Source organism: Mobula hypostoma, chromosome 27 (assembly GCF_963921235.1).
Source record: "Mobula hypostoma chromosome 27, sMobHyp1.1, whole genome shotgun sequence".
Lineage (NCBI taxonomy): Eukaryota > Metazoa > Chordata > Chondrichthyes > Myliobatiformes > Myliobatidae > Mobula > Mobula hypostoma.
The window spans coordinates 17,157,296-17,173,553 of record NC_086123.1 but is presented as its reverse complement, the minus strand read 5'-3'; the positions used below and the strand labels follow the sequence as shown (position 1 = coordinate 17,173,553).

Below are 16,258 nucleotides of genomic sequence, written 5' to 3'. Positions count from 1 at the left end.
AGGGTTAATGACCTTTCATCAAAACCAATAACAGTGAGAAAATGTGTTTTATTGCAAAGAAGGGAAAGAGTTTGGAGGAGGAAAAACAATTGATAAGTTGATGATATGGTGAGGTACAAAAGAATTGAGAACAGGTGCATGTTGTTGGTGCAGTACAAGGGTGGTGAAGACATGTGAATCATAGCTGATCATTCTGGGGGAAATGAGAATGGAGGGAAATGACTGAGGGCAGGGGAGGGAAAAACAATAAACTATGCTGAAACTGAGATGCAAAGCACAGCAGTAGCTGAAAATCTGGAAAAATGGAAATGCTGTGCAGTTCAGGAGAGAGTTAAAACTGAATAAATGTTGCAGAGATATGACCTTGTGTATGTCTGGCACCACACAGGAGTAGCAGATTATCTGAAATTGTTGAATTCAATATTGAGTTCCCAGCAACATGCTCAGATAAAAGAAATATGGACTAGGCCTTGCAGGAAGTGTATAAGAGAACGGGGAAATTGGAATGAAGGATTAAAGTGATAGGCAAAAGGAAAAATTGGATAAGCTGGGGTTGTTTTTCGTAGAAATGGAGAATACCAATGTGTATAAGATTAAGGCGTTTGGTGAAAAACAAGGGAATAAAAGTAATCGGTGAAAGGGTTTGAGAGAAGTTGTAGTGAGATTAATTTGACTGAACGTGGCAGGTTTCTGAAACTCACTGCTTGAAAGATGATAGAGACATAATCCACGAAAGGGCATAGTTTTAAGGTGTTTGGAAGTAGATTCAAAGGAGATGTCAGGGGTCAGTTTTTTACACAGAGTGGTGAGTGTGTGGAATAGGCTGTCGGTGACGGTGGTGGAGGCAGATACAATAGGGTCTTTTAAGAGGCTCCTGGACAGAAAAATAGAGGGCTATGGGTAACCCTAGGTAATTTCTAAAGTAAGTACATGTTCGGCACAACATTGTGGGCCAAAGGGCCTGTATTGTGCTGCAGGTTTTCTATGTTATCCCATTGGGGAATGAAGTACTTTGATTTGTATGTGAAAGCCCACAATCTGCAGGGCCACAGACCTAATATTAGAAACTGGGATTAGGTTGAATACCTTTTTTTGACTGGCACATATTTAGTTGTAGTTGTTTGTGTTGTAAATTTTATGTTGTGCATCCTACGCATCTGTAATTTTACTTTAAAAGGCGTTGAGTCACCTTACTGAGCTCTGTAATCTTAGTGAAGGTAATCACATAGTATTGTTGAATAGGAAGCCCCAGAATTTAGATTCACAGCCAATGAAGGATAAGTGACTATATTTCCTATAATAAAAAATGTAATTTCCTTTCTGGGATGCTTTTGATAATCCAAAAGTTATGTAAGCTACTCATAAGTAAATAATTCAACAAGCATAAACATTTTGGTTAGTTCCACTATTATAATAGTTTCATAATCCAAAGGCATAGCAGCGCAAGCTATGTTATCACAAATTCAGTGTGGTTGAGAATGGAGTGTGCAGCCCAATGGCAGAGCGGGAACCCATGATTGGCTCCAATTCTCGACCAACTTGCCAACTAAAGCATCAAGCAACCTTGAAGTTAATGAGGATGAGAGCGGAAGGCATGCCTGTGTTCAGTGCCTTCTGTCTGCATTTGACCCGACCTCATCTCCCTCTCCCTCTTGCTAGCTACTGCCAGAGGAAGGTGCAGGAGTCTTTGGTATTGGACAAGGTTTGATCAGAGTGGTTTGTGGATTGGACTCTTTTTTTTAAAGAGGACTCTGTGGTTCATGTTCTGTGTTTCTGGTTACTCCATTTTAATAAAAATTGGTAGTTTTCGCGTTTTTGATTGTGGCAAACTGGCTTTGTGGCCTGCAGTCAACAAATGACACTGTACTAAATTGAATTGAACTAAACTGAACATTCCTAGACTGTTTCAAGGATTCTGCGGTTTGATGTTTAATATTCTGTGTTATTTGCTCGTTTTTGGCGTTTGCACGATTTGTTCTTATTTTTGCGTGTTGGGAGTTTGATGTTTTCTTTGAACGGGTTCCGTGTTGTGTGTTTGTTTTGTGGCTGTCTGAGGGAAGATGAATCTGGGGGTTGTAAATTGCATATATACTTTGTTAATAAATGTATTTTGAATCTTTTTGAACTTTGAACTATTGAAGTAACTGTCGGTTCTCAAAGCAAATTGAAGTATAGGTTATTGACCTGTTACTGAAGCACAGTTATTTACAAATGAGGTCATTTGTTTAAGGGTATAAAGTAAATCAGACTAGAATAGTAGTTAACATGTACTATAGAAAACTGATGATAAATTATTTTGCTGACTGAACATTTTAGTTCCTAAAGAGTGATAGGACTGTAAATATCTCAAATCTAATTAAAACTTAAAAGCACTTCCATTGGAAAAACAATATAGATTTTGTAACCAAAACATAGAACTTTTGAGCATGTTTCTACTAAATTTTGTTTTAGAAGACCAACAATCTTGACCATTTGTAAATGGAATCATGTGGTAATTGAAGTTAAAACTGGCAATCACAGGAAGTGTGAATTTTGGAAATATGAAAATCTTGCTTTATTTAAGTGCTCTGTGTCCCATGGTCATTGATTTTTGAAGGCTTTCTTTACTATCTTGGCAATGATACTGAAGCATTTTTTGTTAGTTTGTAGTAAATTAATATCAATATTTCAACAGTAAAATACTGAATACAAATTTTAGAGAAACAAGTTCAGTGTGGTGTATAATTGGTAATTTTAGCATGGAAATTGTATTTGTAACATGACAGATGGGGCTTGCAAGAAAAATAAACCAATTAGAGTCTTCTTGGTCAAAATCCCAACACTGAAACCCTAATTGCATTGGTCAGCTCCAATGGGCAGACTATGCATTTGCAAATTTGACACCAGATTCCCAAAGCTTTCGTGCTCCCTCATGGCCAGAGATTACCAAGTGGAAAGAGAAAAGATTCAAGGATATTTTCCAGCCCCTATAGAAAATGCATGATGTCTCCATTGAATTGTGGACATCCCTGGCCCCTGACCACTCAAAGAGGAGGAACATTTGGGATTGTATTGAGAAGTGCGAGACATCAGGAACACACTGTAGTTCTTCAAAAACGGTGGAAGAAGCATGCAACCTCTCAAGCTACCCACCTGTCTATATTGTTACTAAACTTGATGTTACTTAAGCTGGTTTAGTTTTTATTTTACTTTTGTAAAGGAAATTTGAGTTAACTTTCTGAAGCTGTGCAGAATGAAGGCTCCCACAAAATAAAATTTTGGTGTGAACACGCACACTCAACAGTTAAAATAGTTTTTTTTAATAAACATATTAAGAATAGAGCCAAAAGGGCAAAGCCACTCATGCAGGACAGCTTGAAGGAATTAATAGGAAGATCAAAATAATGATATGTCAGATTAGGTTGCAGATTGCATCTAGTAATTTTAGTATCTTTTTTGACGGTTAATTCTTTTTGGGTAATACAATTTGGTCAGTATTGTGACAGGAATATTAAGTTATTGCCCCCCAAAAATTAATAGTCATTTGGGGGGGTAAGCATGGAGTCATGATAAATTGGTCATCTTTGGATTGTCACTTTTTCACTATAGGGATCAGTGCTGGAGTCTCAACTTTTATTTTTAATCTATGTTGAAGACTTGCAGAAAGGCCCAAGTATATTGTAGTCTGATTTTATTGATGATACAAAGATAGGTGAGTTAGCAAGTTGTGAGGAACACTTAGATTAGGTCAAGTGAGTGGACAAAAGTTGGCATGTGGAGTAGAATATGTGGTTGCTTTTGGAAGAAAGAATTAAATTATTTCAATAGTGACTCTGCAAAATATTGTGGTACAAGTAATGTGGGATCAGAGTATGTGAAGCACAAAAACTTCAGAGCACTGGCACGAGCCAGGGCTGTGTCCTCAGCCGCTGCTATTCACACTGCTGATGTATGACTGTGTCACAGGATTCGGCTCAAATCATGTCATCAGATTTGCAGATGACACAACAGTGGTTGGCCTCATCAGCGATGACGATGAGTCAGAGTACAGAGAGGAAGTGGTGCAGCTGGTGGACTGGTGTGAGAACAACAACCTAAATCTGAATATGAAGAAGATCAAGGAAATGAATGTAGACTTCAGGAAGGTCCAGATGAACCATCACCCTCTGTGCATACATGGCTCCTCCATAGAGGAGTTAAGTGCACCAAGTTCCTGAGAGTTCACATCACAGATGACCTCACCTGGTCCCTTAGTATCATCACCTCCCTGAACAAGAAAGCACAGCAGCACCTCCACTTCCTAAGGAGATTAAGGCAATAAGTCTTTCCCCCCCCCCCGCCCCATCTTAACATCTTAACGGAATTTTACAGGAGCACCAATGAGACCGTCCTGACAAGCTGCATTTCCATCTAGTATGGGAGCAGCAGAGCATCAGACTGGAAGTCCCTCTAAAGGACTGTGAGAACAGCTGAAAGGAACGTAGGGGTTTCATTAGCATCCATCGTGGTCATTTATCAGGAGTGCTGTGTATGCTGGGCCTTTAGTATTATTAAGGATCCCACCCATCCATCCCTCATCCTCTTTGCCTTTCTACCATTAGGCAGGAGACTGATGCATAAATACAAGAACAGTCAGGATAGGAAGCAGTTTCGTCCCTCAGGCCATTAGGCTTCTGAACAATAATCTTGCATCCTGTTGTTTCAGATTACCAGCATCTGTTGTATTTTGCTTTTCAACTTGTGCGACATACTTTACTAAAGGTTGTTAAATTACATTCTTTTCACATCGATCCCTAATTGCCTTCAAGATGTTGGTGAGTTGTCATGTTGAATGATCCAAGGTATTTTCACAGTCCAGTTGGATAGGAAGTCCTGTAAATCCTACCTTCATACAGTTTATCTGAAAGGGCTGTGGGAATCCTGTGATTTATCAACTCACAGGGAGGCATCATTTTCTTTAAGTTTTAGTATTCAATTGCACGAAACTGACATACAACCTGTAACAGAGTAAGGTGGCCAGTGAGTGCAGAGCAGCTTTAGTCTTGGCAGTTTGCAACTGTGATCAACTTCTTGGCCACTTCTCAAGTTGGTCTCAGTGCTAAACTGGCTTCTCGTAGGATCCACCTGTTCTGCAGTACTCCATATGTCGGGCTCTACTGTTTACTGTGTAAGTTCAATATACCAAAGTGAAATACCTTGCACTCGCACTTTTCAAGTTAGTTTCTGTTACTGAAACAAAGATGATGCCAGTTTGGGAAAACGAAAATCAAACTGTGCCTTTCAGAACCATGTCAGCATAGTTTAAAAAGCTGATTGGCAGAAGTTGTAACCTAGTAATTATGGAAGTGTGTAAAGAGGATCTGGCCTCAACTGTCAATTTGCATGAGGCTCTCGTGTTCTTTGCAAGCTTTATGGATTAGCCTCTTATTTCTTACAATTCAAGTGCTTTAAGCAGCAATGATGAAGTAATGACAATATATTTCCAAGCTAGATTAACGTGATTTGAATGGGGAACTTTCTAGTGGTGGCATTTTCATACGTTTGCTGTCTCTGTTCTTCCAGGCAAGTAGTTGCTGCAATGTACCACAGTGTGTGGTGGGAGGGGAGGAAGTGAATCTTCAGGGTACAGCATATGGTTCAGTCAACAGAGTTGTGATCATGTAGGTTAATGGAAAACATAACTTGTACTTCCTTGCACCGTGAAAATTGCAAGTCGTACACTGAGGCACTCGTTACAGGATGCCCAGTCTGAGCTGTTCACATAGTCAGTTTATCTGACTGATCTAGTTAAGTTTCCACCCAGTGGTAATTACCAGGGAACTTCGTTGGGAATTCTAGGGAAGGTATGCTGGAGTTGGGATATTTAATTTTCAAAGCCAGAAGCATCTTTCTTTTTACTATCCATGACTCCAGAAGTAACTTTTCCTCTGCTAGTTTCCATTGACTTCTGTTTCATCATGCTACACTTAATCAGATTCTTTGTGGTGCTAAATGGTGTTAATCTTTCCTCACTTTTGGATTTGGCTCTTTTGCTGACATTTAATGTGGAACTGCAGTACATGGTTCTGTTACGCCCAAACTGAGCACTGGTAAAAAGTTATTGATGAGTAAGCAGTATGGGGGTGGTGTTGTCAATGCCATCGCCTATCACTGAGTGATTGAGAACAGACGAATGAGGAAGTAATTATCAGGTTACCACTTTGATTCTTTTTGTGCATGAACCGCACATTTAGCTGCTGTTCACGCTAAGCTGTTTCAATACAATTTTCTCTGGAACTTTAGCACACAGAAAGAGTGCTGTTCAGTCCTAATTGCTTTGCTGTGCTCTGTGTGCTCATCCATTTCTTGCTGTCAATGTAGAGTAAATTGAATGGATTGATCACTGGCTTCTATGATGATAGAAAGCCAACAAAACTGGATCATCAACCAAGCACCCTTGATTCTAAATGATTCAACCTTGTCTCTTGTACCTATATGCTTTGTTCTGCCACCATTGAGAGCGAGGGTATTCTTGGAGCCATGGCCTCCTGTTAATTATTTAGCTTTTTTTTTGTAGATTAAGCCTGAACTTAATATTAGAAGATCAGTTTATTTTTTCAGTCCTTTTAATGTAAGGATTTAACTGCTTCACATCATTTGCAATAACTCGCATTTTGGAAACTAGTTGCAATATTTGCTTATAGAGGGTTGTTGTCTTTTTTAGTTTTAAGTCTATGCTAGATCTCAGAGCAATCCTGTTCCTCCACTAAAGTGGAATATGCTTGTAGATTGGTTCAGCAATTTTATATTTTTTTCACTTGGTGTTTGTTCACAACTTCAATCTTCAACATCTTCTGTACTGCTACGGATTAAAGACAGTAAAAAGTACCCAGAAATTTAATTTTTAGGAATACTAATACATTTACATAGAAATGTAATCAAATTTTAATGAAGGGTCTCGGCCTGAAATGTCGACTGTTTATTCCTATCCATAGATGCTACCAGAACTGCTGACCTGCCATTGCTCTAGATTTCCAGCGTCTGCAGTACCTCTTGTGCTTGTGAATATAATTGATCTGCCGTGTTTTTTTAAAATGATATTTGCATTTTAGGAGTAATATATTAGGGTACACCTATTTAAAATATTTGTGACTTTCCTAGGTGGGAAAATGGGCATTTTAATACTTTAAATAGTTTTTCTGTTGCAGTATGTTCATGGGAAGAAAGTAGGAAGCACAGAGGGCCGTTGTTGGTGAAAACTGCTTTAGCCCAGGCTTTGCTGCTAAAATATAACATCTCTGATACAAATGCAAGTGACTTCAGCGTCTGTTGTTTAGTTAACAGAAATTCAACCTTACGTAATTCAATCTTGCATTACTACCCAAAAAAGAGCTGCAGAATAAAATTTGCACTTGGGTTGGTGGCGGGGCGGGGGGTAGTGTTTGGGGAGTGAGAAGTAAATAAATACTTTTATTTCTGCTCACATTTGTTGATGTATGCATAGATAAGGTGATGGATAAGGCTTTACATAATGAAAAATTGCAAGATTCAGCAATTTTTTTTCAGGAGTGCAACTTGCACATTCCAAAGCATGGGTCTATCTTATGAAGAAAAATATGAAGTTATTTTAATATTGACTACAAAGAGTACAATTTTATGTGCTAATTGCAATGAAACTCCAATAATCCAGCAAATGATTGCTGAGAAAACTTGGCGGTCTGATATCCAACTCGCTGCTCAGTCCAGAATGCAAGCTAGGGATTTGGAGAGCAGGCGAGGTGTGCAATCAGAGCTCGGGCTTCAGAGTGCAGTGGGGCTGCGGTCCAGACTGTGGACAAACATGTGGCTGGAGCCAGGGTTGGAATCCAGAACACCAAGGTTCAGGAGCATGAGCAATGAGTAGACGTGCAGCTGGATTTGGGAGCCAGAGTGCTTGCACTGTATATTTTTCTCCTCCACTTAAACTCACTGGGTACACTGGAAAATTTTACTTATTTATTGAGATAAGTGTGGAATAGGCCCTTTGGGCCCTTTGAGCTGCACTGCTCAGCAATCCGCTGATTTAACTCTAGCCTATTCATGGGACAATTTACAATAACCAATTAACCTATGAACTGGTACGTCTTTGGACTATGTGAAGAAACCCACATAGTCATGGGGAGAACGTACAAACTCCTTACAAGCAGCAGTGGGTCACTGGTACTGTGAACCGTTGTGCTAACCACTATGCTACTGTGCCGCTAATATCTTTAAAAGAAAGTGAAGTAAAAATGTTACATTAATAGTAATTTTCTGTAGTCGAGAAAATCTGCTTCTGACGTTAGCAAAGTGACAAGGCTGATGGACTGTCAGTTTTACTATATATGATTTATTGTGCTGTTGCGTCTTTACTTTTCAGTGATCCCTGATCTGCATTCTATTCCAACTATACTTTTCTACAGCTTCCAGCTGCTTGGTTCACCATGTTTGATGCAGTACTTATTCTGGTTCTGATCCCAGTCAAAGACAAAGTGGTAGATCCCGTGCTAAAGAGGAAAGGCTTGCTGCCTACACCCTTGATGAGAATTGCTGTTGGCATGTTTTTTGTTATGTGCTCTGCAGTGGCTGCTGGTAAGTATATGTGTAGAAAGTTTTCTTAATGTTTTGAAATTAAAATCCATTCCATAATAAATGTGAGAGTATGAGTGTTTGTAAATTGGATGATTATACATCAAGACGTGACATTATTGAAGATGTATGTAAATAATTATGTGGTGCCTCTGTACAAATATTAATTTTATTGTTATATCAAGTTTAAATTCTTCATTGACATCCCCACCAATTTTCACCTTGGCCCCCGACACAGCTGAAAGAATTCAGGAGTCAAATACTTGTATCTCAGGATGAACGCCGAGGAGGAACCGAGATCAGGTTAAACCTGGTCTACAGTTAATGTCATATTAAAATAGAATTAAAACCATGAATCCTGTAAGATAAGCAGAAGGGCATAATGCATGCAGTTGAGGATTTAACCTTGACTTAGACTATAGCTATAAATTTCCATTGAGAGTTTTGCAAATGTTCACTTAGCTTGGTTTTTGATCTTGTCCTTTCTGACTACAAAAGTAAATGTAGTTTGAGGTATTTTAGTATTATGATTGCCTGTATTGATCAGATCTGTTGTATTAATAGCATTGGTATTTGATGCACTTTTACACTTCTATTATCGTGCTGTGATCCAGTGCTGGTTTAGCACCAAAAACTGGTAAATTTGGTATTCAGAAGAGTATACTTTATGGAGGGTAGTATCAGGATCTCTGTTTTAAATGAGGTCTTGTGTCAGGAAACCGAGAATATTAAACTGGGTTTCACTATTTGTATTGCTCTGTATGTTTGACTGATATAATCAACAAATTATGGGGGGAATATTTTAAACCATTTTTAGAATCAGTTACTTAGATTAGATTATGAGGACAAGCAGTCCTCTTTTATTGTCATTTAGTAATGCATGCATTAAGAAATGATACAATGTTTTTCCAGAATGATATCACAGAAACACATGACAAACTGACTTAAAAACTGACAAAAACCACATAATTATATAGTTACAACAGTGCAAAGCAATACCGTAATTTGCTAAGAACAGACCATGGGCATGGTAAAAATCCCCAAAGTCTCTCGAAGTCCCATCATTTTACGCAGACGGTGAACCTCCAGTGCCGCAAACTTGCCGATGCAGCATCCTGGAAGCATCCGACCACAGTCCGGCTCAGAGTCTGTCTGAAAACCCTGAGTCTCCGACCAGCTCTCCGACACCAAGCACCATCTCTGCCGAGCGCTTTGACCCCGGCCCTGGCAACAGACAATAGGCAAAGCCCAGGATTTGGGGCCTTCCCCTCCGGAGATTCTCGATCGCACAGTAGCAGCGGCAGCGAAGTGGACATTTCAGAAGTTTCTCCAGGTGTTCCTCCGTGCTTCTCACGGCTGTCTCCATCAAATCAGGATTGTGCGCGGTCCCCTAGTTAACACATATCGATATCATTTAGAACGGCCATGCGTGCTGCGTCGCGCCACCATCTTCTCCTCTTTAATGCATTACATATGTGAATGCTAAAATACTAACCAAAATCTGAAAATCTGAATGTGTTAGGTCCAAAACAGAAGCTTGTCTATCATCAGATTCAAAGGTTCATTTGTTATCAAAGTATGTATGCAGTATACAAACTCTGAGATTCTTCTCCAGATAGTCAAAAAACAAAGAAAAGCCATGAAAGTCGTTAAAATAAAAACATCACCCCCTCCCCTCGCACTAAAAAGACAAATCTCACAATGGCAACATAATCAATAGACCCCACGCAGGAGAAAAATATCGTGCCAAACGGCTACAAGAACATCAAGCCCCAAGTGCCCCTGCTCAAAAAAAATCTTAACAAATCTCACCAAACAGCAACAAGGGGGGAAAAGAAAAGGTGAAAACACAGAATATATATGAAAAAAAATCTGAAGGAGTCCAATTTGAACTACAATCTGCAGTCCAATCCATAAATCACAGAACTTTGGTAATATCCTCTGACAGCATTGACAGAGAGAGGGAGACCACTCAAACGCAGAGGCCTTCCCTTGGAGCAGTGAGCAATAGGGCCTTCGCACACAGCCACCTTATCCAGCAGCATCGTTGGAGAGAGAAACCACTCCAACTGACATCTTCCCTTGGGAGCAGCACTTCTATGGCAATTGTTTCTATTTTCTGCATTTTTATTTTTTTTTTAAATTGCAAAATCTAACTATTGCAAGAACCTTTAATTCTTCTGTTGATTGCTGGAATCTGGAATGAGCAAAAGACATTAATGAATTATTTTGCCAGAGAATGCATTCCATTGGCAGAATTTTGTCAGTGTATGTACAGAGCTAAATATAGCAATGACCGAAAAGCACAAAAGAACCCAGATGATAGAAACCTGAAATATAGAGATCTTATAAAGCCATCCCATGCTCTTATCTTGGTTTCTCTGATTATAATCTCCAAAATGTTAATCCCAGCATACTGACTGCTGCTGAAAATGGAGAAATCTGTCAAGAGGACCATCACTGTATGGCCTAATGATGCAATCTCTATGCTTCAGGGCTGTTTTGAATGAATTTGAGGTGTGCAACACAAAGCCAGCCATGAAAGCTCCCCACCCCGCACCCCCAGGTGAGTAGCCACTGTCTGTGACAGCAGCTGAGTTGAGAAGGACTCTTAAGAGAGTCAACCCACATAAGGCAGCTGAGCCAGACACCATCCCAGGCTGAGAACTCTGGGAGTGTGTACACCAGCACACTGACATCTTCATGGTCGTCTTCAACACCACTCATCCAGGTTACTGTTCCTATATGCTTCAAATCAGCTACCATCATCCCTGTACCAAAGAACTCTACACCTTCAGAACTACAGCTGCAAGGAAAGCTTGTGAACCCTTTGCAATTACTTGGTTTTCAGCATTAATTACTCATCTGTTCTGATCTTCATCTAAGTCACAATAATAGACAAACACAATCTACCTAAACTAATAACACACAAACAATTGACCTTCTCCTCAATTCTGAGTACGCTATTTAAACAATTACAGTATAGGTTCAAAAAAGTATATGAACCTCTTGGGTAATGCCTTCTACAAAAGCTATTTGGGGTCAGGTGGTCCAAGCAATGAGATGATTTTGGAGGTGTGGGTTGTTGAGGTGTCCTGCCCTACAAAAAAGACACAAAGTCAGATTACAGACAAATCCTGTTCTTCTCAGGAAAGATCTGTTTATGTGCACCATGCCGTGATCAAAATAACTTTCAGAGGACTTTGGAAGAGAATTGTAGAGATGCATGAAGCTGGAAAAAGTTACAAAAGTGTTTCGAAAGACCTGTGTGTTCATCAGTCCACATTAAGAAATACTGTTTACAAATGGGGGAAATTCAGTAGTGGGTCTCCTACAAAGATCACACCAAGACCACAATGTGCAATGCTGAAGGAGATGAAGAAGAACTCAAGTGTAACAGCAGAAGACCTACAGAAATCTCTAGAGCTTGCTAAAGATTCTATTCATGTATCCACTATAAGAAAAACTGAACAAGAATGGTGTTCATGGAAGGACACCACAAAGGAAACCACAGCTCTTCAAAAAAAACATTGCTGCACATCTTGAGTTTGCAGAAGACCACCTGCATGTTCCACAACGTTTCTGGGACAATATCCTGTGACTGATGAGACAAAAGTTGAACTTTTTAGCAGAAATGTACGCTGTAATGGAGAAACTAGCCAACACCAACACTGAAACCTCATCTCAACTGTAAAATATGGTGGAAGGAGTATCATGATTTAGGGCTGCTTTGCTGCCTCAGGGCCTGGACAGCTGGCAAATGTTGAAGGAGCAATGACTTCAAAATTGTTTCAATACATTTTACAGGGGAATGGCAGGGTAGTGGTCCATCACATGAAGCGTAGTAGAAGTTGGATGAGGCAACAAGGCAATGATCCGAAACACAAGAGTAGATCAACAACAGGGTGGTTTAAAAATAAGAATATTTGTGTTTTGGAATGACCAAGTCAGAGTCCAGACCTTCTCCCAAGGGAGTGGCTATGGCATAACCTGAAGAGGGCTGTTCCTGAAAGGTACCCCACAAATATTGATGAACTGAAACAGTTTTGTATGGAAGAATGGTCTAAAATTCCTCCTCGCCATTGTGCAAGTCTGATCAGCAGCTACAGAAAATGTTTGGTGGAGGTTATTGCTGGTAAGCACGGTTCTACCAGTTATTAAATCTAAGGGTTCACATATCTTTTCCAGTCTGGTACTGTGAATGATTAAACAATGTGTTCATGAAAAGTGCAATTGTTTGTGTGTTATTAGTTTAGGCAGATTGTGTTTGTCTGTTGTTACGTCAAATGAAAATCAGACCACATTTTGTGAGTTAATTAATGCAGAAAACTAGATAATTACAAAGTGTTCACAAACTTTTTATTGAACTGTAAATGACTACCATCCAGTGACACTAACACTAATCATCATGAAGTGCTTTGAATGCTTTGACATATTCAAAACCCTATTCCTGCCAAATTTGGCACTTGCCAATATGCTTACCGATAGAACCGTGCTATAACAGATGCCATAGCATCTGTCATGCACCTCGTACTGGCACACCTAGAAAACGAGGACACTGTCAGAGTGCTATTTCTGGATCTCAACACTGCATTCAATGTTATTGGCCCACAGACCTTGGTGAATAAGCTGCTACTCCTCAGCCTAAATACACCAGTGTGTAACCCTGTGTTGGACTAACTAACCAATAGATAGTCAGAATGCACGACCACTCCTCCCTCTATCATCCTGAACACGGGTCTTCCCCAGGGCTGTGTGCTTAGCCCATTGCTGTACACTCTGCTCACACAGACTGCATGGCCAAACACCCAAGTAATTGCATTGGCAAATTTGCCCATGACACAACAGCGGCGGGGTTCATTACCAACAACAATAAGGTGACCAACAGAGAGGAGGTGGAAGCACTCGAGGCCTGGTGCCAGGCAAATTACCTTTTCCTCAATGTCAACAAGACAAAGGAGGTGGTTGTTGACTTCAGGAGAACTCGCATCAGCAGTGAAAACTGAAAGCAGTTTCAAACTCCTGGGAGTGCTCATCTCACACAACCTCTCATGGTCCAAGAACACACTCCGCACAATCAGAACAGTTCATCAGAGCCTCTTCTTTCCAAAGAGGCTGAAGAGAGCTGTACCATGTACTTCTATGCTTCTGTCATTCTACAGATGCGGAGTAGAGAGCATCCTAACAAGTTACATCACTGCATAGTATGGAAACTGCACTACAGTGGACAACGGGTATTCAAAAGCACCCAGTGTATCATTGGCATCAGTCTATATACCACTAAGGACATATATAGAAAGTTGCCAGGAACATCATGATGGATCCCACCAACTCTACTCATGGACTGCATGTCCCATTGTCATCAGGAAGGAGGCTATGTAGCATCCACACCAAGACCTCCAGATTCAAAAACAGTTTCGTTCCATAAGCAGTAAGTCTGATTAACACCTCCATTCACTTAGACAGCTACCCCCCCCCACTCCATACCCCCAATTACCTCTATTACTTACTGTCAGTCCCATTATGTACAGGCACCCCTGTGCTTAGTGTCATTTTATGGATATATTAATCTGCCTATAAGTTGTCTTATGTATTTATTATTAATGTGTTTGTATTTTGTGCTGAATCAGAACTGGAGTAACAATTACTTTGTCTCTTATGTACTAAAATTAACGTTCTTGAATCTGAAAAGTTATTAATCTGAAAGGTTAAGTTTCTTTTCATAGGAACTGCCTGTCCAAGCATCTACAATATTTGTATTTAAATGTGGTGGTGGTCATGAATTCGTTTCCAGTTGGGATAGGGGAATAAAGCATTCGATTGATATCACTATTGATTCCAATGTGTCAGCTCTTCTTGAGAGTCTCCAGTATCATTTTGAAAATGTCTATGGCTGTATGCAAACTACATATAAGCCCAGTTGATGTAATGATCCAACTGGTCAATGTGTGGCCTATTTCAAAAGTGACCCAGGTAGCTTTTCAATTCAAGGGAGTAAACATTCATAAATTGTTTTCTCCCTTCCCCATTCCATTTGGCCACTTTGGGAAAAGATTGACATATATCAATATGCCAGATTTTATAGTAAATAGGATTTTGGAAATCTTTTTAACTTTCAATTTCTAAAAGTATGATTTAGCTTTAATCTTTATTTACTGACCTCCATGTTCCTCTCATTCACCAATGAATACAAATTGTTCATTTTCTGGATTCTTGTCTATTGCTGGAAGAGATCCAGTTTGGGAAATTGTGTTGTCAGCATACAATTTCACTTTAAAATTGTCTGTTTTGGTTGCTGGAGGAATGTTTATATTTATCACTTTCAGATTAAGTAAATTTATAATTATTTGTACTTCTATTCTTCAGCATAGTTTTGCTTAGTTGAATGAAAAGAAAGTACTTTCCACTGAATTGTGGGACTATGCTTATAATCACAGTGATTTATGTGTTAGAGGGAGCAAGTTATTTGTATGTGGTTGGAGGATATTCAAGTGGTAGTTGACCTTTTAAATAAAACTGTTTTCCTAACTCATAGCCCATCAGAAATCAGGATGGGAAGTTGTCTTACAGTGGGCAACAACCTTTACATCTGTCAATGAGACCTTTTGTTTTCACAAGGTTTGAATATTATCCATTATTGGAATAGTTATATTGGCTGAAAATCCAAAGGTCATAGCTGTTAACATTAGTCTTTTGATAAGATTGCCTTTTTAAGCAGTGGAGTAACTAAAATGTGGAGCATCTTGCCAGCATCTTGAAGCGTATAAACCATACTGCAGTTTAAACTAGATCTATTGAAGCAAGTCAAAAGTGCTGTCATGACCACAGAGCATGTGTCAAATTCAGCAAAAAATGTGCAGGTCATTTTCCAATTTCTTTTTAATATGTAAACTCTATGTATGCATTGCTCAAACTCTGTGTGCATTACTCTAGTTAAGCTCTTTTTAAAATGTGTATTTATTGCTAGTTAAAAATAACTTCTAGAGCTGTTAGGAAGACTTGTGAAAGCTTACATGGCACTACAGTTTAAAAAAAAAAGAAATTTAAAACTTGTGCGAATTTGTAATAGTTGACTTATTTTTAGAGGCCTTTTACCATGTTACAAATGTAAGCATTCATTTTGCTGAAATCCTTAAGTCAATCAAATTACGTACTTGTACATCACTACAGTCACTATCCATGTGTACCCTGGATGAAGTGCAATTCTCAGATACAGTTAATTTTTTCATCCACCTAATTCAGAACTGGAGAATTAAGATGGTTCTTGCAACTTAAAAAGTTTGAGTTTGTTTTTCTCTAAAAATGACTAGTCTTGATTTCAATTAGAAAATCTCATTTACAACTGAAATCATTTTCTAATTTTTTTGAATAATATTTTTATTTTCTGGAAAGCAAAATAATATGAATCCTCATATGTTAAAAGGGAAACCATTAAAGGGCTTTTTAAACAAATTCAGTTAATTCCTTTTAAAATTTCACTATAATTTATCCTGTAGTCAGGGTGGCAATGTTGATTTTCCAGAGAAAGCAATTTTTCTTTTGCTGTTTTTTTTTCTGTTAAAAACTATCTTTTTTTTTTGGAGGTGTTTGAGCATTTGACCATTTAATTTTTTCCCTTGCACATACTATTGTGAGAGTGAAGCACTTTATTGAATACGAGTAACAAGTTGACTTTTTCTTTCTAACTAGTTGA

The 16,258-nt window shown here is 39.0% G+C and overlaps 1 protein-coding gene across 1 annotated transcript in view; it reads left to right on the top strand.

Moving 5' to 3' along the window:
• Nucleotides 1-16,258, top strand: part of slc15a4 (solute carrier family 15 member 4) — a 73,986-nt gene that overhangs the window by 19,760 nt on the left and 37,968 nt on the right. Inside the window, exon 5 of the mRNA XM_063034247.1 lies at nt 8,400-8,568. Coding sequence (XP_062890317.1) covers nt 8,400-8,568 — 169 coding nt within the window. The remainder of the gene's footprint in view (nt 1-8,399; nt 8,569-16,258) is intronic.